Source organism: Molossus molossus, unplaced genomic scaffold (genome assembly GCF_014108415.1).
Source record: "Molossus molossus isolate mMolMol1 unplaced genomic scaffold, mMolMol1.p scaffold_m16_p_2, whole genome shotgun sequence".
Classification (NCBI taxonomy): Eukaryota; Metazoa; Chordata; class Mammalia; order Chiroptera; family Molossidae; genus Molossus; species Molossus molossus.
The window spans coordinates 134,593,761-134,621,390 of record NW_023425355.1 but is presented as its reverse complement, the minus strand read 5'-3'; the positions used below and the strand labels follow the sequence as shown (position 1 = coordinate 134,621,390).

Here is a 27,630-nt window from a genome sequence, read left to right as displayed (position 1 = left end):
AAACCTCCAAATCAATCAGTACTAATTAGCTTTCATGAATCTATAATAAAAAGATGTAAAAGGACTCATTAAAGACCTAAAAATGAAATATGATCAGAGCCATCACTATTAATAACTATAAACTTTCTCTAAAGAAATAAAGAACAGTTGGTATTTTGCAAAACATCTTCAAGCAATTTAGAAGCTTCCATCTGTTAGTCTTACACTGAAGTAAATGACAAAAAGCAATTATTTTAAAGTGTCGACATGTATATACAAATATATATTCTACCTTCACGTTTCTTTTATTATAAGAACCCAAGACTACAAGTAAAAGAAATGGTAAATAGAGAATATAAAATCAATATAAAATATGTGCATATTCTATTTTACACAATTCTGGCTATTGAGGGAAAAGCGGTAGACATTGCTCTATATATGAACACATTAAATGTTAATCCCCAACAATTCTGCAGGTACTGTTCTCATCATTCCCATCTTACAGGTGAGGAACCTGAAGCTCAGAATAGCTGAAGGTACCTGTGGTCATCTGCAAATAAAGGGAAGAGTTGGGGTTGGGACACAGGCCACCTGACCCCAGAGCCCATGTTCTTCACTCTCCATCACCTTGTCTCCTAAGTACCTGGCAGCCTGGGGGAAGAGAGGACACAGTCCAATATACTCTCCCAATTCCTTGGTTCTTTATACCTGAGAGGTTCGTGTCTTTGATCACACTTGTAGAAAGACTGAATTCAGACTGTGTACTTTTTTGAATAGGAAGAAAAAAGGATAAAAACGATGGTAGTTTAAGGTAAATCAAAAACACAAAGTGGTGTGTGAAAGTTCACAGGAGTCCAAACAGCATAAATGAAACTTCCCCTTGTGAAGCAGGATAAAGATCTAAACATCTTATATCAATACAAATCATTTTTTTTTATCTTTACGACAATCAGGCAACATAGAGAACCTCACTTTCATTCTGATGCTTGAAAAGTCAAGCCACAGTTAATGCTGAATGTTGTTAAATCTGTACATAATATAAATAAAGTATAAATGCAGCTAGGTATTTTATTTGAAACATGCTTTTACCTAATTGATCAGTCGATTGCTCTTTAGTCAATACTGATAGTAATTTGTATCTAAGATGTTATTCAACATCCTATAATTTAATATTTACATATGATGTGAGACTAAGTTAAACCACAAGTCACAAAGAGTTTTTTGTAAGCAACTATATTTATAACCACGATACCGTAGATGTGGTGAGTAAACCAATGGCCATTCCTTAATAAAATACAAGAATTTTCATCATGCATAGTTTACAGGCTCCTTGGGGGGGGGGGGGCCTCTTTAAGAGGCTGATTTCAAGAAAGATTCAACAGTCAAATACATCTTGGCAAATCTTTTTTCACACAAACACTTGGTTTGGTTATTTAGCCACTTCAGTAATACAACATATTTATACTTTAACTGGAAATGGAATAAACACTACATGAAAAATGCAAGCCTATCAAATTTGTTAGTAATAACTATTACACCTCTTAGCAGTCAACTATTATCCTTGGATTTCAAATATTTTATTTTCTTTCAGAGCACACTTTATAGCACTGCATTTTAGGAATCAGAGTATAACAAAAACAAACCAAAAAAAATCCCCTAAACACCCCCAAAACAAACAAAAAAAACTTTTCTTAGGACCACTTCCATTCCTCATTTGAAATAATAAAACTGATGAAATTATATATTTCCACATTAAAGACAAGTTACTAAAATAATTCCAAATAGTGTTGATATGAGCTACAACTTGAGCCCAACTATTTTACTTAAAGGTATTATGATTTCAGATTTTCAAGGATGCAACAGCACTACATTGAACTGTTACTACCAAGGCAAGAAGGAAAAAAAAACAAAACTAGAAAACACATGGATTGAGCCATTATTGTAATTTTTTGAAGAATCTTTAGATAAGCCATACTTATTGGAGGAGATAAATAGAAAAATGAATGTTTCAGAAATACCATCCCTACTATTAACTGTATCATACACAGAGTTAAAACATTCTTGGTAATTAACGTGGATCTATATGTACTGCAAATTTAGCAAAACTCCTTTATGTACAAATGCCTAAATATCTTAGGAGGTTTAAATTACTCAGGAAGACAATCACTAGTGACAATTTCTAGAGGATGGTTTCTTTTAAATATCAAAAACTAGCCCATGGGCTCACAAGTGTTCAGGAACACCAAGTAAAAAACATGAACTGCGGCTGCCCACACTTAACTTCTATTCTTGATTTAACAATGTTTTATAGAACCTCAGATTTTGATTCCAGAGTTTGCACACTTTGAATATTATACTAAGCGTGGGGTGAGAGATTTGTTTTTGTTGCAAACCATGTGAAGGTCTATTCCCCTTTATATTACTTTTCATCACAGCAAAGTTCTCTGGAGACCAGCAGAATAAAAGCTTCACATGCTATATGGTGGATCTCTTCTTTTAAAGTTGTACACAATTTCAATGTGATCAGTGAGGTCTAACTAGTCCAGCCTTTAATTTCATTTTACTTGAGTTCATAATGAAAAACTAAATAAGGAAGGGCAAATCTAAATTCCAAATAACATACAAGCAAAACAACAACAACAAAAAAACCCTGTACACATAAAATACACCCTAAACATCAAGGGTATAATATACTGTGCAGCATGACATTGTCTCTATTATATTTCTCCACTGTAGCTCTTCCATTCAGAAATTGGAGACTATCTTTTCATTAAGTTGTTATTCCCTCCTCTTACCCCAGCTTAGGGATAGTTTGAAAAGGGCATAATTTGTACAAGTTGCTAGGAAATTAAATTTTCATTTATACATTAAGTCATGTGTTTATAAAGCATTCAAAATTGTAGCTTACATGTATATGACTTCTGAAATAAAATGACATAATATCTTTGTTCTGTAAAAATTATTCAACATACATGCATATGACCAATACAATCTTCTTGGTTGGGAAATTTCGTATGCACAGTTAAGTGTAAAAAAGGTTTACAACTAAATCAGTATTTCCAATGTTAAGATAATTGGATGCCACCTAGTGTTCAATTTCTGCAACTACTAACCTCACAAATTCAAAATTGCTATTAAAACCCAGGTCTAATATCTGCATGTTGGAAATGCTGTTTTGTTGATGTTTATAGTGGCAAAACAAGGTCATAAAAAGAATGCACACAATATCAAAATTAGTATAAAAATAGCCACATGCTACTTAAACATATGAAAAACAGACCGAATCATTTCTTACTTCAAATGCAGACTTCCACCTCCCTTAAATTTTATCAAAACATCAAGTATACATCTAGGTAACTGGAATATATAGAAAGTCACTGTACAGTCAACGGGCTAGTCAAAACTAGGGTTTAATCATAATCCACGAGTATAGGGCAAATGGTTTATTCAAAACACCCACTGATTTACTGGAAGTGGTCAAAGTAGGAAAGGTTTTTCCCTCCCCCTTTAAAAATAGTAGATGCGCTCTTTTACCCATAAGCTCCATTACACCAAAAGAACAAAGTGGGCTTAACATTTTACTTCATTCGGCACTACCAGTTTTTAAAGAAATACCTTAGAAACAAATCAGTCTGCTTTAACAATCTGCACTCAAATAAATGAAAATTTTAATCTTCTTTTACAGGCCACAGCCAAAATCCAAATTAATGAACAATCCTCAGAGAAGTTGGAATGCAAAATGTTGAGGTCAATTTAGATCTGAAAGGGAAAAGAACATCAGAACAAATGAAAAACAGATTTTTATATTGAAGCAACCTACCACATAAGGGAGACCTCCAACCTCCCATAGGCCACCCGGAAACAAATCCAGTCTGAAGAAGAAATTCTGTACACGATGCTTTTCTCAATTCTGGTCTGTTACCAGTAAATCTTTATAACCTCCTTCAGACTGTTATATGTTATACTGAATATTCCTAATAAAAGTTTAGTGTCTCCTTCCTTCTGTGCTGGAGATTTTTTATTTTGGGGATGGGAGCAAGACACTTGAGAACATTGTGTCTTAAAGAAAGGAACAAGTGTGATACTGACCAAATTCTTCTCCTTCTAGTCAACCTAGTTATATGATTGAGGGCTAGAACACCTATAAACCACCTAGAGAAATGTCTTGGGGAAGTAAGGTTCTCCAGTGATAAAGTCACTCTTACAACTGTTTGTTAACTCCAATTCTCTTAAGAATCATTATCTTGCCTGGCCGCTGTGGCTCAGTGGTTGAGCATCAACCCATCACCCACCAAGAGGTCGCCAGTTCGGTTCCCGGTCAGGGCACATGCCCAGGTTGTGGGCCCAATCCCCGGGGGGGGGGGGGGCATGCAGGAGGCGGCCAATCGATGTTCTCTCTCGATGTTTCTATCTCTCTCTCCCTTTCCCTTCCTCTCTCTCTAAAATCAGTAAAGAAAAAAAAAATTATTTAAGAACCATGGTTTTCTTCATCTTTTACCCGCCAGTCTGCTGAGCCCAGTTTAGAGGAAGCGCTGGCAGAGATTCATTCTTAGAGAATCTTTCCCGTCTAGATCCTCAACCTATCACCTCTGTATGTGGCTTCCTATTCAGACATGTTCTCTGGTTTGGAAGAGGTCTTCCACCCCAGCTCAACTGTCCAAATGTTTGGATCACCCTTTAATCTACAACACAATATTCCATGTCATGTCACAGAATACAATCAATAAATCTACTGTCAAAATATCATTAACAATTTAGTCACAAGAATCCTCTGGCTCAGGGTCTCCAAAAGGAGTGACATTAAAAAAATAATAGAATGATGTATTGATTTCTTATTCTTTTTCATTTTCTATTTTAGGGTATGCTTTAAAATGAACAAAGCACTAGTATAGTAGTACCATACATTTAAAAATTCATAAATGTGTCTAATGGTTTGGAGATACACCAAAATATAAGATGGATTAATAAAGATATAGACAGATACACGATAAATCAAGTGTAGGAAAACGTTAATTGTAGAATCTCGGTGGCAGTATCACTTGTGATGCCTAACTCAAATTTTCCCAAGATCAGTCTTTCTGTTTTTTAAAAGCTCTAGTAATTCTGCTACACCATCTTAGGAACAAATGCTCTAGGTATATGAAAATTTCATCTTTAAAGCAAATTAAACATTAGTATTATTTTTAGACATATATACACAGGTGGTTTCTGAACATTTTTATTTAAAGGACGTTGAAAAGAGCCCAAACCAGATATGAGTAATTCATAATACCCACCCCAACTATTAAATAAATTTACATTGCCAAAAACTAAGCTTGAATTTCATTTAAACATTGTTAAGAGCAGAAGGGCAATGAGGCATTTACTCTTGTGAGCATCACCGCTTTTCTGCTAGGGAAAACAACACATTTTCCTCAGAATAACCACACAACTCTAAACCAAGAGTCTGCCAATAGTGCATATCCAGCAGATAAAAATCACATAATGGCTAAAGGTCTAGATTTTAACAAAGCTTTTTATGTATGTTGTAATTTCAATGCTTCTCATCATGCTGGTTCAAACAAGATTCTTCTTTTAACATACTAGTATTCCAATTGAGAGAAGATCTATTTCTTTGATAAGATGTTGTGTTTCTTACACCTAAAGTTCCCCCCCCCCCTTTAAAAAATTTTTTCTTTCTTTATCTTTAGAGAGAGAGGAAGGGAGAGGGAAAGAGAGATGGAAACATTGATGAGAGAGAACATTAACTGGTCGCCTTCTGCATGCCCTCAACTGGGGATGGGGCCCACAACCTGGGCATATGCTCTGACCAGGAATCAAACTGATGACCGCTTGGGGTATGGGTCGGTGTTCAACCACTGAGCCACACCAGCTGGGCTTACAACTAAAGTTCTTAAAAGAGTTCTCTTTAGACACTCTTTTTTTTGGTTTTATTTACTTATTAACTTTATTTTTATCGCTGACACTATTAGAGATGTCTCCCTCCCCACCACCCCCAGCCCCCACCCCCTCTCCTCCCTGGCCATCACCACACTGTTATGTCTACAGATTATGCTTATGTTCTTTGGCTAATCCCTTCATCTTTTTTCATCCGCCCTCCCTGCCTCTAGACACTCTTAATTAAATAAGTTATGCTTCCAATGACTAGTATTCACATTGCCAAAGCAAATACTGATCTTTCTAGGAAGAAATGTTAAAAATAGATGAATTCTCAAAGTACAAACAGTTTGATTAATTATCTACTGAGTATATTAATTCATGGACAGGTCTCAAAATATATCCTTATTTAAGTGTTCAACATTCTTAGATTAAAGAAGTTTGAGCAAAGAGCTAATTTCTCTGTGGATAATTCACAAACATTGAAAAACACGAGGTGCATCTACTTACATCATCAATGTCTTCATCATCATCTCCAATGTCATCAAACTGGATTTCATCATCATCTCCAGGACCAAAAGTATCAGTTTCATTGATTTTAGCTAAAGAAACAATAACAAATATACTCATATAACATAACCGAGATGTTATTAAAATAACTGCCCACTAAAAGTGGTCTGATATCAAATGTTGAACTATAAAAGGAGACTTACAACTTAAAATTTTAATTTAATTAAATCTAAGTTTTATAATCAGAAAGATCCTAACTTCGACCTAACAACCCTACTATACAGAATAGTATTTGATACAACAAAACCTCTAACAAAGTGACTGCTAAGTCAAGATGGAATGTACTTGTGTTACAATTTTAGTTTATAAAGAAATTTTTAGTAAGACAGGCTCTAATGACACAAATTCTAAAGCTATTACACCTTTCAGCTACATCTTAAAAGAGGTTTGAGCAATGCTAGAAACTCACCAATCATCAGACTCATCATTTCCTAAATAGGAAATGCCAAGTAATTAATTTCAGCAGGATTTTCATGGCCTAGAGTACTATATGTTTAAAAATTCACAAATGTGTGATTATTCTAATGTTTTGGAGATACATCAAAATATAAGACATAACACAAAATATCATATTGTTTTTATAACATGCAACAGAGCCAAAAAAAACCCCCAAAAACAAAAACTCCAAAGAACTACCAGGTGAAAAATGCAGGCTTACAAAATAGTATGTAAAGAATATTTCTCCTTTGATAATCTTGTGAGGGACTTATTTTTGTTTTCCTTAAGTTCTCTACTTTAAGAAGGTATAACTTTTGTATTAGGGGAGGAAAAAGAATGTCGGCTTATCCTGTGGTATACTATGATCGGTAAGATGAACTGAAGACTGCCTTTGTAATAAAAATCAGCAATAGTACCTAATTACTATCTTTGTTACACATTTAAAGTTATATGAACAATGACAGTCTCTTGTAGAAGTCCAGGGTTTATAAAGTATAACTCGTAACCAAAAGTGTTATTAGAAAGAGAATTTCGATTATTTTCTTAAGGCATCTAGTATTATGAAGTATAGGCAGTTAGACTTAAATCATGTAAGCACAAAAGTAAATATGCAAAATCCACAAAGTTCTAACAAAATCCCTTCGCTTATTTATTTATTTTTGGTTAATCCTAACCTGAGAATTATTTTTCCATTGATTTTTAGATGGAATGGAAGGGGAGAGGGAAGGAAGGAGAGGAGAGAAGGAGGGAGGGAGAGAGGGAGAGAGAGAGAGGGGAAAGAGACATCAATGTAAGAGACACACATTGATTGGTTAGCCATCATGGCCAGAGATCCAACCTGCAACCCAGGTACGTGCCTCTGACTGGGAATCGAACCAAGACCTTCAGTCTTCGGGCTGACACTTTAACTGCTGAGCCAAACAGGCCAGGGCCAAAATCCTTTCACCTTAATTCGACCAGGTAATAGCACCATGACAAGTTAATATAGTAACTTAGACATTACCATGCTCTGGAAGCTCGCCATATGCCTTCAGACTTCTTGCTTCATCTGCATTGTATTTTAAAATTACATCAGCTTTATTGTCCTTTAAGAAAGAAAAATAACTTTTAGAACTGGTTATGGCAAAATATTAAGTTTTCTCCTACCCTCTGAAAAACATCCTCAGGTTTAACCCACTATGAAGCTTGCATGCATAAATATGATCAAAGAGTCTGGGGAAGGTATTCACAGAACTCACTTTAATAAGAACATAACTGTACAGACCCAATCTTGTAGATTATGTACCATTACCCTTTGGTTAGAGAAGTCTTTTGAAATATAAAAATTCTGCCTGGCTGGTGTGGTTCAGTGGGCTGAGCGTCGTTCCATGGACTGAGAGGTCCCAGTTTAATTCCTGGTCAGGGCACATGCCCGGGTTGTGGGTTCACTCCCCAGTGGGGGGCGTGCAGGAGGCAGTTTCTCTCTCACATCGATGTTTCTCTCTCTCTCTCCCCCCCTTCCTCTAAAAAATAAAAATAAAAATAAAAAATAAAAAGAAATTGCCCAGGACCATAATCTACAGGGTGATTGATTAAACACTCTAATTCAAAAACTGAGACTGGTGTAATGACCTAAGGAAATTAATATACTTTTCCACGTATCAGTGGTTTCTTAGGGTAGAACTGATCACAATCTCACGTGGAGCTTTTACATCTCCTGAAGACAGATTAGTAGATGCAGAGTGAAGCCATGAATGTGTATTTTTTAAAAGCTTTTTGGGTGTTTCAGATGCAAATGTCCCACTGAAAACCACTGAATTAGAATGTTCATACTTCCCCATTTGAAAAAAATATGACCCAGTGAAGAAAGAAAAGTTGAAACTGATTGTTTCAAAGGCAACGAAAATGATCAGTGATGTGATTCAGACCTGCACTTCTTAAACTGTAATGTGTAAAAGAGTCCAGAGGGATCTTGTTAAAATGCAAATTCTGATTTAGGAGGCTTGAGGTGGGAGCTGGGGGTCCAAGGATCTGCATTTCTAAAAAGTTCCAAAAGCCAGTGATGCTACTGGTCCCCCTAAAACACCTTTTAAATGGCAGGGGCAGAGAAGGAGGATCATGGGAAATTAAGAATCAGAAAAGCTGGTCCTGGCTGTCATTTTCTAGTCATAGTGTTTTACCTTTTGGCACCTTGATTTCCTATGTCAAACAGGGACTTTTTCTCCCTGCTTCTGGGGTCATTTTTGAGATCAAAGGAAGAAAATGGACATTAAAATGGTATGAATTTAAAGAAGACTTTCTTAACCTCAGCATTACTGATACTTTGGGCTGAAGAACTCTTTGTAGTAGGCCCTGTCCTGTGCACTGTAGGGTATTTAATAGCATCTCTGCTCTCTACCTACTAGATGCCAGCAGCACTGTCCCCTTCCCTCAGTTGTGACAACCAGAAATGTCTACACTGCCAAATGGACCCTGGACATAAAAACAAACAAACAAAAACAAAAACCACCCATGGTTGAGAACCACTGATTTAAAGTAAAGATTTTAATTATTTATTCTGGAATATATATATTAAATCAAGTATGACCCAAATTATAAAAACCGAAACATCTTATCACTCACAATGTGATTTAACACACAGTGATAAGTTCCAACAGGCATAATCAAATGGGTTTCACAGACCCACAATGTCTCCAGGTTGAGATCATGAGGGGAAACTACCATTTTCTTACCTAAGTGCTTATCTAAATTTAGAGTACCTACTTATATCATGGTCTATACTATAAGTACCTTATTCCCCTCATTACCAGGCCGTGTGCATCTTGTAGGATGGCAGAGTGAATCACTCAGCTGAAGCCCCATGAGTAACAGTTTCCAGATTTTTATTTCAAGATGTATATATTTTTTAAAAAACTGGGGTGGGAGGACCAACATAAAATTACATTTTTATTTTGCCAAGAACACTAACAAAACTACTACTATACACTATCACTCATTAAAAAGGGACACTTTCGCAAAAGTCAATCTTCACCCGAGGATATTTTTTTTCATTCATTTTTAGAGAGCGTGAAGGGGGGGCGAGGGAGGGACACATGGATTGGCAACCTCTTGCATGATCCCAACAGGGCCCAGGGATCGAACCTACAACCCAAGTACATGCCCTTCACTGGGAATCAAACTCAAGACCCTTCGGTTTGAGGGTAAAGCTCTAACCAATGAACTACAGGGCTAAAAAGAAAACCTTTTAAATACACACACACACACATACACAAAGGGAAAAGTGACCATTTTGCTTCATGAAATAATTACATGGCCTGTATTTTTTGTATAGTGAAAATGTGAACTCCACAGGTTGGCATTTGGGAACCATAATCTCTGGGGTACTAAGCACAATGTCTTATGAAAGAAACATTTGTTGATACAATGGTGAGGAGCATACTGGGCTGGTCAGGTCAAATACGGTTAGGATTCATGTTCCTAACATTAATGGATCATCAAAATCAAGCAAGTGAACAATAAACATTTTATTTTATTTTACCTGGTAGTCTCGTAGGCCAACCAATATTATGTCCGAGGTATTTATCCAAACCTATAAAAGAAATAAAAATAAAAAATCAAGAACAACATTGAGTCAGCATTCCCACAAAGTGCTCTTCACCCAACTGTGGTTGAAGTACCTATATTTAGAATTAGGAGGGCGGGAAAAAAACAACTATAACAAGCAGCTGTGCCTGCTTCAATTTTTGTATAATTTGGGATGTTAAAAAAATTACTTTTAAAATAATCTTTATTGTTGAATGTATTAGAGACGTTTCTCATTTTCCCCCCATTGACCCCCTCCTCCCCAATCCCGCGCCCCTCCTGCCTTTCCCCACACTATTGTCTGTGTCCATTGGTTATGCATATAAATTCTTTGGTTTATTTCTTCCCATCCCCCTTCCCTTCGAGGTTTGTCAGTTTAGCAACCAATTTGTACTTCCTAATCCCTTCACCCTTTTCACCCATTCCCCCAACCCCCCTCTCATCTGGCAACCAACAAAATGTTCTCTGTATCTATGAGAATGTTTCTGTTGTGCTTGTTCATTTTGTTTGTAGATTTCATTGTTGATAGATATGTATTCATTGCCATTTTGTTTGTTCATATATTTTATCTTTTTCTTCAAAAAGAGCCTTCATCATTTCATATAATAATGGTTTGGTGATGAACTCCTTTAACTTTTTCTTGTCTGGGAAACTCTTTATATGGCCATCGATTCTAAATGACAGCTTTGCAAGATAGAGTAATCTTGGTTGTAGGTTCTTGCTTTTTATCACTCTGAATATTTCTTGCCACTCCCTTCTGTCCTGCAAAGTTTCTTTTGAGAAATCAGCTGAGTCTTATGGGAACACCCTGGTAGGTAACTAACTGCTTTTCAGATTCTCTCTTTGTCTTGAAACTTTTGCATTTTGATGATGATGTGTCTTAGTGTGGGCCTCTTGGGGTTCATCTTATTTGGGACTCTCTGTGCTTCCTGGACGTGTATGTCTGTTTCCTTTACCAAGTTAGGGAAGTTTACTGCCATTATTGTTTCAAATAGGTTTTTGATTTCTAGTTCTCTCTCTTCTCCTTCTGGCACCCCCAAGATGCGAATGTTGGCACGCTTGAAGTTGTCCCAGAGGCTCCTTACACTTTGTTCATTTTTTTTGGATTCTTTTTTCTTTTTGCTGTTCTGATTGGGTGTTTTTTGCTACCTTATATTCCAAATCGATGGTTTGCTTCTTGGCTTTACCTACTCTACTATTAAATCTGTGTAAATCATTTTTTATTTCAGTTAGTGCCTCCTTCATTTTTGACTGTGCTTCCTTCATTTCTGACTTGTCCTTTTTTATGCTCTTGAGGCCCTCACTAAGTTCACTGAGATTTCTCACTAAGTTCATTGAGCATCCTTATCAGCAGTATTTTGAACTCAGCAACTGTTAGGTTGCTTATCTCCATTTCGCTTAGTTCTTTTCCTGAACACCTCTACTATGATGGGAAATTAGTCACTGCTTTCCAGGAAACCCATTCATGATCATAATTCAGTTAATTTAACATTTAATAACACTCCAGCCTTTCCCCCCCTTTCCTGACACTAACAATGCATTAAAAGCCAGGCCACTGCCCTGGCCAGTTTGGCTCAGTGGTTGGAGCATTGGCTTGCGGACCACCAGAGTTCTGGATTCGGTTCCTGCTAAGGGCACGTACAAAAAAAAAAAAGCCAGGCCATTTGTTTTGCATAGTCCCTCAATTTGGATTTGTCAATTATTTGCTCATTATTAGATTCGGGTTAAACATTTTTGGCAGGCTGGCCCATAAAAACTGTAGAGCCACTCCCCCCATATCAATTTTGTATTAAAGTAAAACAAATCTCCACACTTACCTTTTTTCTCAATTTCCCTCTGATGTGACACAACCTCTTTACACCATCAAAACACATTGCTTCCAAGCGTCCATTTCCCAACATTTTGATTACTTGAGCATATTCTAGGAGAGGGAAAAGGGCATAAAGATATTGTTCAACTTTTGATAAAAGCAATTTAGAAGTCCACATAAAACTGACTAGTATGTACAGGTATACTAGTTGGGAATAAATATATGCAGTAAAAAAAATGCAAGGAAGTGATAAACCCCAAGCTAGTCAATGTCAGAGCCACAAGCAAGACTCTGACAAGCTGTCTGCCTGCTATCAGAAATGTTTCTTTATGACTTTCTGCTTTACTTTTGGAGATCAAGGTGGCCTATCTGAAAATGTACACACTATACCTCCTCAATTTCTCGAAGCCTTTCCCAATTTTGGACCTCCTTTCCCTTAGAACTTTTAGAAGCTAATCTCATCACAACATTTGGTACATTTGACAAATAAAAGTAGCTTAAATATTAATTATGTCTTTGCTATATTAGAATATCTTAGTGATTATTCTAAAGTTTTTGTAAAGCCAGAAAGATGTTCTCAGGCAAAATGCCAAACTTTTCATTAAAACCTTTTCAAAAGGGTACCCAGGAAGCCAACTGGTTTCCCTGCCCTTTGAAAAACTGAGGAGACTATGAGCATTAGCTTGACCACGGGCCTGTTTTTTTTCCCATTAAATGACAGAAGACATAGGAAGTGGGGAGCATCACTTCAGAACCTTTAGCTTACTCAAGCTGTACATTAGCCTAACCCCCAAAGAGGATATCCACTAACTGGTAAATATGGAAATGTAACTTTGAAAAGCTCGAATGTGGGGTTGACACGTGAAGTGAGTTGCTCAGACTACACAGAGTGAACCTAGCACCTCAACATGGTTAGTCAATTCAAAGACAGCCTCCCTTTCAAAATGGGGGGAAAAGTATGAAAAAGAAGTAGTGGCAGTCGAAATCAAGTCAACTGCTAATGGGGGCCAGAATGACTAAGGCTAAGAAACGGAAAGGTCTCTTAGCCAGAAAATATATTTCATTTTTATGTGGCATGAACAAATCACCAAAGCTCTATAAAGACTATAAATAATTATGTTAAATTATTGGGATTAACTGGAAAATTTTGAATAGGGACCATAACCTGGATATATAATATATTCAAGTTAAGTTACCTGAGGGTTCTGTTATGTAAAAGAATATACCTGTTCTTGAGACACACGATGAAGTAGTAAGGGAGCGGTATCACGATGTCTACAACTACTGCAACTAACTTTCAAATGGTTCGGGAAACATAGACATGCACCCAAATTTAAGAAAAGTTCATTGGTCTGGTCTGGTTTGGCTCAGCGGTTAAAACGCTGGCCCACAGACTGAAGGGTCATGGGTTTGATTCTGGTCAAGGGCACGAGCCTGGGTTGCAGGTTCAATCCCCAGCTCCCATAGGGGTTGTGCAGGAGGCAACCAATCAATGTGTCTCTCTCACATTGATGTTTGTCTCTCTCTCTCTGTTTCCCTCCCTACCTTCCACTCTCTCTAAAAGATCAATGAAAAAATATCCTCAGGTGAGGATTAACAAAAAGAAAAAAAGAGAAAAGTTTGTTGTACTAAACACAGTAATTTTTCTGAAGGTTTGAAATTACTCAAAGTAAAAATATAGAAGCTAGTATTATATATCTTGGGCTGGCACTTACCAAGTCCTAATTAGTTTGAAAAGGTCAGTCAAATGTTTAATTTCATTTTATTATATTTTATGAAATTATATGCTAATGACACCGGAGAAGTGAGGGGACGGCTTCAGATTCATCCCTCAAGTATTCATGGTCTACTGCACATACTATGTAGCACCATTTACTATCAAAAAAGGTCTACTAAATCATGGACTTGTCAACCATCACTTTTAAAGCTTAATTCCCTCTGAACTTTATAATTCATTCTTAGAGATGAGTGTTCACACAAAACAATGAAACCTATACATTTACAGAAACATCACCAATCCTCAACAGGCTAAGTACACCAAGAAATGAATACCAATAGAAATGGAGAAGAGAAAAAAGAGACATGAGATTCACTGCTAAGAATTATGAATAGTATCTCTTTTATGTTTAGAAACTGAAATTCTACAATTAAACCACAAAGCCATTACTAAAAGAGACCTAATTTATGAAAACGCTTACCTTGCCCATCTTCTTTGAACACCAGTTCTCTTTTCTCGGATTCATTTTCATTCTTACCCCTACGTCTGTTTTTACCTCCTTTACCTAATGGTTTTAAAGAAATAAAAAGACATTATCTGCAAAACAGTAGGAAAATAAACTAAATTAAGGTTTATAAAAACGGTTTAAAAAAAAATCACTTAAGCCCAGTGGTGTGGCTCAGTGCATTGAGCATCATCCCATGGACTTAGAGGTCCCAATTGGATTCCTGATCAGAGTACATGCTGGGTTGCGGGCTTGATCCCCAACAGAGGGCATGCAGGAGGCAGCCGATCAATATTTCTCTCTCACATTGATGTTTCTATCTCTCTCCCCCCTCTTCTTTTTCTAAAAAAAAACAAAATAAAAACAAAATAAAAAAAATCTATAAAAACATTAAAAAAAAAACAAAATAAAAAAATCACAAATTTAAAAATTCATCAAATTTTGTCATATAATCATTAAATTTACAATCTCCAACCATATTAAATATATACATATCATCACTCCGTTACCCTTCTTGGAAATTCCTTTGGAGTATTTCTGACATAAAATATAAACAAACCAAAACAGGTATTATATAAAAGTAAGCATATCCCTTTCTGAGGACACCTGCCTTCAATGACCAAGCTGCCCTGGATCATAAAGATAATGACCACTTGGTTGACTACATTGCTCAGGGACCCCTCCTACAGCGGCCCACATGGGACAAGGTGAGAGATATAGCGGGTCTTGATAAATTTTATAAAAATACCTTGTCTCTCTTGTACCCAACCACCTGAACCCCCCAGCCCAATGAAAGGCTGAGTGCAAGATGACTGAAAAGAAACAGAGCAAGGTGAAGAAGAGCATAAACCCACCATTGATGTAAAAAAAAGAAATTCATATTCATATCTACTTATATATACATAAAATATCTCTGGAAGGGCATACACAAAAAAAGTTAACAATGCCTGCGAGAAAGAGAACTAGTTGGCAATGAGACACATCCAGGAAGACAGAGTTCACTTTTTATAGTTTTTGAAATCTGAATCATGAATATATTTAGTATTCAAAAATTTTTAATTAAAATATACTTCAACAGCCCTGGCCAGTTTGGCTCAGCGGTTAGAGTGTCGGCCTGCGGTCCGGAGAGACCCGGGTTCGGTTCCCGCTAAGGGCACGGACTTCGGTTGCAGTTTGTCCCCGGCCCTGGTTGGTCGTGCGGGTGGCAGCCACTCGATGTGTCCCTTCACGTCGATGTTTCTCTCTCTCTCTCTCCCTACCTCTCTCTCCCTCCCACTCTATCTGTACAAAAAATGGAAAAATATCCTCGGGTGAGGATAAAAAAAAAAAAAATACTTCAACAAAAAGCAGAGGTGTGACATGATCCTCTGGGTGGGAAAACTGGTGAGAAGATCACTGTTCTTATCACAAGTAGACTGAAGCAAGCTGAGCTTAGTCATGAAGAGGAAAGGAACTTGGAAGCAACCAAGATGTCCTTTGGTAGATGAATGGATAAACTGTGATACGACCATACAATGGAATATTATTCAGAAGAATAATAAAAGGGACATTTTTGAGATGGAAACGAGAGAATTAAGATCAGATGTAGGACGAGGGAGGAGTAAAGGATACTCCTTTATGGAGCTTTCATACACACACAAACAAAAAACCCAGGATCTGGCTCAGCCTATGTAAAATGAAGGAGTTAGAACAGAAGATCCAAATACTTCCATTTAGGATTCTAGAACTCTTCTGTCTATTGGTGACTTTAAATATCTGTCCTTTTCCAGTGCCCCTTTGTTTTCCATATATTAAAATGACACTGCTGATCATTTCTCAACTCTCCTTTTTCTGACCTTGAAAAGGTCACTAGCACTATTCTTGACTTTTCATCAGTCCCCCTTCGTTATGCCTATCCCTTTCAAGCTTCATCCAGTCCAAATTCCTACCTTCTGCTCACTCACTTTCTAAGGAAATTTATATTTCTCTCACCTATCACTTCTATGCTAATAATTTTACACCTCAGCCCCCTATGTCAACTAAGCCTCGGTCTCCTATTTTTAATGGCTCAGTACATTTCCAGTGAATATGTTACTGTCATCTCAAGCTCAATTTTATTCAAAACTCCATTTAGTTTCTTTTACAAAGCTGGTCCTTAATCACTATCCTTGTTTCTGTTAGTGGTAACATAACTACCTTAAAAAATTAAGTCTCACCCTGGCCGGTTTGGTTCAGTGGTTAGGGCGTTGGCCTGAGGTCCAGAGAGAACTGTGTTCGCTAGGGGCACGTACCTTGGTTTTGGTTTGTCCCCGCCCCGGTTGGGGTCATGTGGGTGGCAGCCAGTGGATGTCTCTCTCTCACATCGATGTTTCTGTCTCTCTCTTCCTCCCTCCCTCTCTTGCTCTATCTGAAGATGAATGCAAGTGTCCTTGGGTTAGGATTAAAAAAAAAAAAAAGAATTAAATCTCTCAATCTATAAACATGAAAACAACCTATCTCTCAATATTTCTCCTCCATTCCCTTATGCTTCAATCCAAGTAGACTACTCACTGTTCTAGTAACTCGCCCCTAACAAGCCTATGCCTATGAGATAGGTACTATTTTGTCTTTATTTCACAAGATAATGGACTTCAAATGGTTAAGTGGCTCATCTGAAGCTTTATCACGTGACCTGAGACCTGGGATGTGAAACCCCAGAGACTATGCTCTTAACCACTACGCAACCACCCATTTACTTGTCACAATTACCCTATGAGGCAATAAGTCATTTATCCCTAGTTTACCATTGAGTTCGTCTAAGCTCAAAGAAGTAACTCACTTAACATTTGTCAGTGAGTGTGGGTGACCAGATTCAAACCTAATCTTCTTTTGCCCTGGCCGGTTTGGCTCAGCAGTTGGAGCACTGGCCTGCGAACCACAGACTCCCGGGTTCGGTTCCCGCTACGAGCACATACCAAAAAAATTAAAACAAACAAACAAACAAAAAAAACCTAATCTTCTTTTGTTCCTGGCCCCCACATTAGGGTATCTCTCCACAGCATTTTGTTCCCATTCCAGACCCTAAACCACATTGGCAGTCATTTGCAAAAGTGGCTATTCGTGGTAGTGACATTAAGGGATATATATGAGCATGGAAGCAGCAAAAGATTCACAGCCCAAACAGAATAAAGAATGTGTACTTGGCCACTGTAAGGACAGACACACTTAACTTCTTGCATCAAGTGCACTTACCCTGTCTTGGGCGCAGTCTCACAATGCTCTGTGCGATTGCTAGGTGGGCCTCTACAATTTCCTGACCCACCAAGAGTCCTTAGAATTCAGTAAGTATTTGAGGATTTCCTAGGGAACACCAAAACTAATTTCCTAGGAAGAGAAAAGTATCTTCTGCTTCAAGTTATTAAATCATGCCAGATCTTCAAACTAGAGTGAATGCTCCAATAGGGCAAGAATCACCTCCTTTGTTTGCTGAGTTATATACCTGAGCTGGCAATTCTCTGAATAAATCAGTCAATAGTAGTCCATACACTCCTAAAGGAGTGGTGATTTTAAAAATCAAAGGTAGTAACATCCTGAAAGTATGGGAGCACCTCACCACAAAATGCTCTTCTGAGTGGGCCAAAGGATACCCTTTTTCCTGAGTTAATAAGGTGACAGAATCTAGAGGAAATCAGCTAAGAATCAGCCCAAAGCTGAAGTCTTCTGACACACAATTCACAGCCTTACTTGTGTAACCATCATCAAGATTATCTTCACAGGGCCTCTGGCTTTTCCAATGAAAAAAAACAAATTTATTTCTACATTAAACCTCATCTCATAAAATGCAGGGGTCTTGAAAAAAAAAATCTGAGTTGTAATTCTCAAGTTCAGAGTAATGGATTCCCAGGTGTTCACTGCATTATCTATAATTTTTGTACACCCCAATGTTACTTATAAAAGAGATTCATCAATTGTAAATTTACCAGAATTAACCATACCCTGATCACTTCCCTCTCTATTTTATTGCCATATAATGGAATTAACTTTAAAGGAGGCTAGTGAACTAGATGTGATTTAATGCAGAAGTCCTGTCCCCTTGGAATCAAAGGGGAATGAACCTATTATTCACCTAAGGGTGTACTCAACAGAAGTGAGGTGACTTAATCCAAAAAATATTTATTGAGCATCTAAGTGTCAGGTGCTAGCAATCCAATGTTATTAAGACACATCTATTATTGCCCTTTACAGCTTATAGTCTAGTGAAGGAACTGAAAATCTCATGCTAGAAATAAAAGTGAGAATAAGATACCTACTGAAGGGATCCAATTACCATCTCATAGGTAATAAAGGATTATATAGGTTACCAGAAAACTATGACTTTTAAAACCCTATTTTATCACCCTGTCTTTCCAAGAATAATTAGAAGTAAAATCCTTGCTACAAAATGGACCTACAAATTAGATTTCTTAGGGCAATAAGGTAGAGTGCCCTGAGGCAACGGCACCAAATCTTGCACAGAGCCGCAACCAAATATCCCAAGGGATAAAATGAGTAGTGACAGCTACAGAGGAAATGAGGCAGAAACGCTGGAGCCAGCTGTGAAGTAGAAAAGTGAACAGAAATAGGCTAGCTAGGTCAGGGCAGGAGGTCTCAGGATGAATAATCAAAGGAAACTTCTTGTGGGTTCTGAAATATGCTCTTCTCCTATTGGAAATACAGTTTTCCCAGTTTCTACTTACACAATTTCCTTTGAGAAAATATAAGGATGATCTAAAAGCAGAAACACCCTTAAGTCTAAAAAAGGGAATTTTCTTTAGGGCTGTTCTGCTTTTACCTAGACTACGCTTTCCATTTTGGAAATTCCAAATAAACTTATTCTCAAGTCTGACAACCTGTAAATATTTAACATCAGAATGGAGGGAATTTAAAGGTCTTTACTTCCAGCACAATATATCCATGATCTAAAACAAAAGTAGAAAACTTGGCTAAATATCGAACAAGTTTTTTTTTTTTTGGGGGGGGGGGTAAACCCCGTAAAGGGATGGGGAAGGGTATAACTACAGAAATGAACCACAAAAATGCATCCAGATTTCGCTCCCTGTTTACAGGAGAGTAATAGTCTCAACAATATTCAACAACTGTCCATAAAGAAACCCATGCAGGAGTACCTGATGGTCACTAAAGCAAGCATCACCCTCTAAAAGTTAAGAACTGCTTCCAGGATTAAACTTCCCTTGCCTGGGAAGCCCAAAAGCGCCCATTTGCGAAGCCCAGGCGCCCCAGGGGAGGGCTCCCACGGGTCCCCATCGCGCCGCGGTCACTGTGGCGCGAAGCAGGAGCAAAAGCCCACGTTCTCCCGCAGGAAGCCCTACAAAAATGGCGTCGGCTCCACCCCAATGTGACCAAACTGGAAGACAGGAGTAACTTCTCAGCACCTCTCCCGAGCCCGGAATCGCGTCCGGATCGCCCAGCCGCCTGCAGGCAGGGCGGAGAGGAAGGTCACGGCGGCCTGAGCTATCCCGAAGCAGCAGGCATGGCCAGGAGACCCGGCAGAGAGGAGTCGTGGTCCCGGAGTCCAGGCGGCATTACCTTTATTCTTGGGCATGGCGGTGACTGCGGCCTCGCGGCGTTTGCGACTCTTATTCGGGCGGGGGCGACAGCGGCGGCGGCAGCGACTTCTCCAAGGGGCGCGAGGGGCGACGCGTGGAGCCGGTCGCGTGCGCGGGCTAGTCTCGAGACCGAGTTCTTCCGAGATCAACCTTCACACACGCTCCGCCGCAGCAAATGGCGTCGCGTCTGCTTGCGTCGCTTCTCTCCGCCTCCACGCCACCTGGGCCCGCCCCCCCTGTCTCTACTGCGCAGGCGTGGCCGACTGACCCCCTATTGTTAAAGCAGAGGGACACGCGCTCCCGGAGCGTTCACTATAGTTCACACAGCACAAAGGGGGCGGAGCCAAGGCGTCACACGAAAGGGCGGGTTCAGGGAGCGCCCGCTGCTGGCTGACGCCAGAGTTCTGCCGCTTTGCGACAAACCGGTCTGAGTTTGAGCAGCTGACTCATCAACTATAACCTCACATCTGTTTTAAAGCGTCCTTTTCACCCGACCTACCAGGCTGGGAGTCTGAGGGGAAGGACAAGGCTTTCCTGCCATCCCCATTACCAAAGCATAATGTCTGCATGACACTTGTCATTACTTTATGAATATGTCTTCCCTACCTCAATGTAAACCTTATTAGGCTGAGACCACATCTGTTGCTTTAGGATTACCAGCACTTAGCAGAATGTCTGGCACAGAGTAGGTGCTCATTACATACAGGAAGGAATAAAGGGAGGAAGGAAGGGGAGAAGACCTAAATTCAGTGTTGTGAGCTGAAATGTGTACTCCCAAAATTCCTATGTTTAATTCCTAACCCCTAATTCCTCAGAATATAACTTTATTTGGAGATAGGTTGTTTAAAGAGTTGGCACTTTGATCTTGAACTACCAGACTCCAAAACTGTGACAAAATAAATTTCTGCCAGTCGGTGTTTTTTTTTTGTTTTGTTTTTATGGCGTTGTAGCAAAAACACCATCATAATATAAAACTACTAAAAATGTCTACTGGGAAGGAAGGGATAACTGCAGGTCTACAATCCATTCCCTCTCTACAAGCAAGCAATGACCTCAAATTTCCTTTTAAAAGTGCTAGTGAGCCCTGGTAGGTTTGGCTCAGCGGTTGGAGCCTCAGCCTGCGGACCAGAGAGTTCTGGGTTCGGCCCCCCGCTAGGGGCACATACCAAAAAACAAAACAAAAAAGTGCTAATGATATTTATTAGTAGAAAGAAAACAAGAAGTCCTTATCTCTAAAATGCTTTTAGCAAGATACACTTGGTCTATAGAGATAGCTTATTGTAAAACTTGGACTTTGTGGATTTATGAGGCATGGTTGGCTGGAGAATGGGGGCTTATCGTTTAAATTATGTAATTAATGAGGCATAGAGGGGGGTGTTGCAAAACTAAAGACTCCTTTAAAAATAATTTTTTAAAATTGATTTTAGGAAGAGACAGAAACATCCCTGAGAGAGAACATCAATTGGCTGCTTCCTCTGTGCCCCCAACTGCGGATCAGGCCCACAACCTGGGCAGGTACCCTGACTGGAATCGATCCAGCAACCTCTTGGTGCATGGGTTAACGCTCAACCACTGAGCCACACCAGCACGGCCCAAATGACTCCTTTTGTTTAAATAATGTCTCCATGTACAATGCACAAAAGGAAACTTGTTCTTTAATTCTGAATCAGTGAGGGAGAAAAAAGTCATTTTGGAGCTAAATCTGATAATTTTGGACTTCTCCAAGAAAAGATTCTCATTTGTGCCTGGTGATTACCCTGTGTCCTTTGAATGATTATTCAAGTTTGGTATTGGGTAAGACCTATGACGTATGATATGAGTCCGATTTGGCAAACTCGTCAGGCTAACAAAACTTTGCATAGAATAATTTAGTTTTTACTTATTAACTCAGAAACATTCTTGTTTTAAGTTCTACTAATTCAATGATATAAATTTATACTTTGGATAGAATTTGATAATATGAAGGATTAATCATCATGTAATCGAAATAATCTGATAAAAGAACATGCATGCATTTATTTGAAACTTTATTATATAAATTTTCATTTCTTTTAAAGATTACAAAACCTGTTCTGTGACAGGAATACAAGCAATATTGTTCCAGGATTATTCATGGATACATCTGAAAGAGCTTAGATTATACATTAATAGTATGATTTGAAAACTTCCCAGATTAGACTCTTATTAAGTAAAACAATTTAAAGTACTCAGTGATATTTAATCCTTTACAAGCATTTCATAATTACGGCAGCAGTGCCAAGCATCTGATACGATTTAACCACCAATAAAAGGTACAATACATATGAACTCATGATATGGTACCTTGGGCTTCTGGCATGCCTTACTAGAGAGAAACTAGTATAAAGTAAGATCATATATAATAGTAGAAAAATACTTGTGATTTTTTTCTTTTTTAAAAACTTTTAAGTAGATGCCCACCCCATTCCCACCCATGGCCAAAAATGCAAAATAATTACATCCCTTAGGTGTATACTTTCCCTTCTGCATGGGGTAAGAGTTAAGATAAACCTAATACATGTACATAATTTTAAGAATTAAAAACTTATCACCCATAATTATTAAGGATGCTAAGAAATGGCAATACCTTGAAGCATTTTTTGATTAAAAAACAAAGCTTTAGTTGGAACACTACACTTAGAGGAACACAAACCCAAACCTTTATCCTTATGCCCTTGCTTTGTATTTAAAAGTTCTACTTTAAATACTTGTTTTAAAAACTCAGTATACGGTTCCCTCAGTACTATAGTGATAATAGGAGTAAAGATTTTCACTTCCATTAGATATTGAACTAATCTACTTAGAAGACTATTAATAGCAACTCTCTTCTCACATACATTTACGTATATTGTACTCAAATGGTATGTGCTCTAAAGAGGTTTTCTTGAGGTTTGCACCTCTGAACTTAGTCTCTAAATTTTCCTTCCCACTAATCTCTATTCAATGACATATACTTTGCTAGTTGCTCTGGGAGAAGTCATGGACATTTAAACAGCTTATCATGCACTTCAAGGTTACATGGAAAAATAATAAGTGCCTTAAGAGGTAGGAAGTAGGCTCTTATCCCAACCCTTGGTATGCCCTGTTATGAACAGTTAAAAGACTGGAATCAAAGTGGTAAATGTGAGACTAATATAATATAAGGCTTAAGAAAATTAAGTCAACTTAGTTACTAGACTTCTTTGAGAACACTCACATTGGAACCAGTTACAAGTCACTCAATCACACAGAATACAGCAGTGTCAAAAATACATAAAGCACACTGTAGGTATAAATTCTTCTTGGCCATCCATACTTAGGTATTATCATTCTGTAGATTCTTCACTAGAAAAAGTGGTTAAGCATGGCTCTGCAGAATACCACAGTCCCAAGAAAGTGAATTTCATTCCTTCATTAATTGGTCTCCACCAATGGTCACTTGGGGAGACCAGCAAAATGTAAGCAATCTGGAGGTGAAAAGAGGACTATTTTCATTTATTGAAATAAAAATATGGAGTTAAGTCAACCTCTCTGTGAATTAAATAAGGCTCAAAGTATACATCCAGTTTGTTAGTCACATGGAGTTGGACCTTTTGGAGGGGCAGAACTCTAGAACTAGATTGGAACCTCCTGGTTTAAGCACCAAGGGTCAGCCATGAAACCCATCAAATTTGTTAATCACAGAAAACAGACCTTTTCTGACCCTTTACATTCCTGAGATATCTGTCCTAATGTCTTCATAAATCTCAAATGTTCAATACCATCATGAGAGAGAATTTTCTCTACAAAATATAGTCAAGGAAACTGAATAGGAAGTAGAGAATATCAAAGCCATGTTGAGATGTGTATTGCTGGCTTCTGTGGTGATTGAGCATATCTGTACCAAGGCTCCCAAATCCTGAATATTTTTCTGCTCTCATCTCAGGGGAGACCTACCCCAGCCCCTTTCCTACGCAAACTATTCTGCCTACCCAGGGAGCCTTTGCACCCCTCTCCCTCTTCAAGTCTTTCCTGGGCCAAGGGTATAGGGCACAGCTAACGGACAACCCCACCTCCCATGATGTCTCCTGGTCCCAACAACAACCACTTCTCCAAAACAGATGGGAAATGGTTGAGCCAAACCTGCTCTTCGCAGCCCACGTGTGAAATGTGCTCTGCCATACACACCACACCCTCTCCAGACACTCGCTAAGTTGACTTTTCCCATCTGTCGGCTTCACAGCATCTCAACTCTGCCTTGTCAAAATTATTACATTTTTGGACTTTTGGGGTTGCTTGTGAATAAATGAATCCATATAAAATCTGCTAAAGACAAGGGTCTCTTGTACTTAGAAAGAAGACATCTTTATAAATTAGAGGGAATGAAAATAATTTATATAAAAAATTAAAAGGACAAAAAAACTTACCTTAGTTTAACATCATCACTTGCAAGGGAAGATACAAAACACATGGTAGTATAATCTGTATTTTCTAGTATGTACTTGGCAATACTAAATGCTAATCTACCAATTTAGGATAGTATTTTGGATTATAAGCTAACAGGAGGTTTGTGAAAGTGGCCTGATAGTTTAGTTCCTTCTTTCACACTGAAATATCTTTAAGACTGAACTAAAACCTCCTGGGAGAAGCCCTGGTAATCAGCAACACTATCTGGTGAAGGGCCTCACTACAACCATAGGGGCCTGGAGGAACTGGACTTGAAGAAATTAATGAAAAGGTTAACCCAGCACAAGCACTACATTTAGAACACAATGTTGGCCAAGTTTGTCTACTGTAAATCAAAGGCAATAGGAATACCAGAACCACAGATACAATAAATTATGCTCATGAACTGCTTTTTAGGCAGAAAACCTTCAGTTTTGTGAACATGTAACGTTTTTACCCAATAAAACTGGCAGTTGGACTAGACAAAGAAGGCAATTCTTTGAAAGCAATAAATTGGCATTCATATACCAGTAGAGGAGTGCCCCAAGAAATATGTAGTTTTTGAACAACTCAGCTCCCAGTTGGGTGATAACCTGAAGGGAAGGCAGCATGGTGCTATGGGGAAAAACTGAATGGGAAGTTAAGGATTCTAGTCTTTGCTTTGGGTCACAGGTTCTTTACATGCAACATGAGAAAGATGGACAGATGACTAATAAGTTTTTATACATTTACTTCTGTTTCTAAAAGACTACGATGGAAAATACACCTAAGCAATTATGGAATAGCATCAGTGTCAAAAATCTGAAAATATATGCCCAGTTACATTAACATTTTAAAAGTGACAAGAATTTGGGATGACTGTGATTTATAACACTAACGAGAAAGAGAGAGAGAGAGAGAGAGAGAGAGAGAGAGAGAGAGAGGGAAGGGAGGGGGGAAGGGAGGGAGGGAGGGAGGGAGGGAGGGAGGGAAAGGAAAGGAAGAAAGAAAGAAAGAAAAAAGCTTTCTTTCCAGGCAATGAAAAGCATCCATATATTCAAGAATTTAAAAAACTTTCTCCATCCGGATCTTCTGAAATCCCTCCTCTCATACATTTTTTCAGACGATAAACTTACATTTGATTTCTACACAATAATCATTTTGTGTCACTTGGGCAAAAGGAATGTTATAGATTTTCCCTTTCTCTTTAATTGCATAGAGGAGAAATTAAGGAATAACGAGCGGCTTCCAAAACAGACAAACCACACTTTCTTGGCTTTGTACTCCCATGGGAAAGATTTAAAGCTTCTGGCAGGAAAACAGATTTCTGTTGTAAATGGCTCAATACATGACGAAGGAAGATCTTTTTGGGCACATTCTTGATGAGGTAAGGTAAATCACTTTTTCCTTGTTCAAATGTTTTTCATATTACATAGTAATGTATGCTAGGGTAGCTTGGCAAAGATACATGTCATAATGGAAATTTCTTTAATCAAATAAAATAATGGAAACTACCACATTAGATGTAGATAATGAATACTGTAATCTAAGCCGACTCAGTGACCATTATGAAAATTGATCGTATCTGAAGTTAAAGGAAGTATTACATGGCTATAAATCATCAGGAAGAATTCAGAAAACGCTCAATGCTAGACATTCATTTAACCTACCTTAGCTATGATTTCAGGTTAGAACAGATACTGTTTGATCAAGAATGTTTTATTCCCTAGAGTAAGAAAGTTTTAATCCAATTTCATAGAGGACTGTGGCTTTTATTACACTCAAATTAGTGTTCAATATAGAGCATCGTAATGGGATAGAAACTCATTATGATTTACCGTTTAAAAAAAAAAAGCATACTTTTCTCACAGGTATACAAGAACAGGTATCCTGTTATTCATATGCTAAATTTTGCAATTTGATCTATTTAAATATGAAGTATCCAATGTGACTTAAATGACCTGTTGCTAAAATTTCCTTTGCCAATTTCTTCACCATGACTCTCAAAAGCCTTTGATGTATATTGGTAAAATTCCAAATTATATGCCAATACTAAGTATGGACACTATTTAAGATTAAAAGTGCAAGAACTACATTCTTAATTAAAGAAAAAAGAATCCTAAAGAATTGCAAAGTATATGAACTAACTTCATAGTTGTACTCTTGATGTCATGCCACAGACATATAACTTTCTCTACCATAACAGCTCTCTAAGTTAGTCTGACAGAGCACCCGACTTTAAGTAACAAACAAACTAAAGAACCAGTGAAACAGACATGGGGAAAGATATGTACATTTTGGAAGTATTACATTCAACAGCTGTTCCACAATCTGGCCATTTTTAGGGTTGTCCAACAATACTGTTAATCCAGGTGAACTATTTAACCAGATTTAATAGTCAATTGATTAATAATAATAGATTCCAAGTTAAACAAGGCATGTATACATTAAAGAAAGCAGTACAGAAATGTACTGTATATGAATTGTTTACAAAAACATACAAAATGTTGGATGGCACAAGGGATACAGTGCTAATATAAACGGATTGTTTAAGCTAAGTGCTTAACATAAACTGTCCATCCCTATAACTAACAAAGAATATTTAAGGGACATGAAATATTTCCTATAAAAATAATGCTATATGGTGTAGAGTACTTTATTCAGTGTATTTTTAGGTGGTATTCATGTTCATTATTCTTGTTATTGATTCAGTGAATATATCTTCGTCATGTTTCCATTTTCATTTCATCCGAAGCTCCAGGAAAATCTAACTTGCTAACAATCATGTAAAGCGAGAAGAGATGAAAGCAGGAGCAGCAGCAGGAGCAGCAGCATTATGGGTACCAGCTGGGACAGTGTGTGCTTGCAGGTGTCTCTCAGATATGTGCTACCTGTCGCCAGAACTTGTGCTATCAGCTTACACCATGGTACCAAATATTTCACTGAGGTCACTTCACAGGGCTGTGGAGGTGATTTTTTTAATACCTCTCCGCTGAGCAAGAGTAGAGCGGCCTACTGGTTCCAAAACTGGTGACTGATTACGGTTTAAAGCAGAATATGTAGCTGCCATGGCACCCTGAAAACAGGAAAGAAATGTCAAAACAAAAATGACAATGGGTAGTCACGTACACAGAACATGAAATGAACATTTTTTTCCCCAGATAATTTCTTCATTAGCAAACTTATGTAGATTTTATTAGGCTCATCA

At 38.0% G+C, this 27,630-nt stretch overlaps 2 protein-coding genes across 13 annotated transcripts in view; both read right to left on the bottom strand.

Annotated features, from left to right (window-relative positions):
• Positions 1–72: 72 nt before the first annotated feature.
• Positions 73–20,101, bottom strand: EIF1AX (eukaryotic translation initiation factor 1A X-linked). The gene is made up of 7 exons (XM_036271067.1): positions 20,002–20,101; positions 14,434–14,517; positions 12,243–12,346; positions 10,382–10,432; positions 7,868–7,949; positions 6,367–6,458; positions 73–3,738 (listed from the first exon to the last, which is right to left on the bottom strand). The coding sequence occupies exons 1-7, from the start codon at positions 20,015–20,017 to the stop codon at positions 3,733–3,735; spliced, it is 435 nt and encodes a 144-aa protein (XP_036126960.1). The 5' UTR covers positions 20,018–20,101; the 3' UTR covers positions 73–3,732.
• A 6,696-nt stretch (positions 20,102–26,797) lies between these two features.
• Positions 26,798–27,630, bottom strand: part of RPS6KA3 (ribosomal protein S6 kinase A3) — a 114,798-nt gene continuing 113,965 nt past the window's right edge. For all 12 annotated transcript variants that reach the window (XM_036270414.1, XM_036270404.1, XM_036270411.1 and 9 more), the window contains one exon: positions 26,798–27,498. In XM_036270414.1, the coding sequence (XP_036126307.1) occupies positions 27,376–27,498 (123 nt within the window). In that variant the 3' untranslated portion in view covers positions 26,798–27,375. The remainder of the gene's footprint in view (positions 27,499–27,630) is intronic.

Excerpts from the sequence above, each read along its gene's own strand:
- EIF1AX (XM_036271067.1), bottom strand. Across the intron at positions 12,347-14,433 it reads GTTCAAAGAAGATGGGCAAG|AATATGCTCAAGTAATCAAA; the intron begins GTAAGCGTTTTC and ends TCCCTCTCCTAG. Across the intron at positions 6,459-7,867 it reads TGGCGAGCTTCCAGAGCATG|CTAAAATCAATGAAACTGAT; the intron begins GTAATGTCTAAG and ends TTGTTTCTTTAG.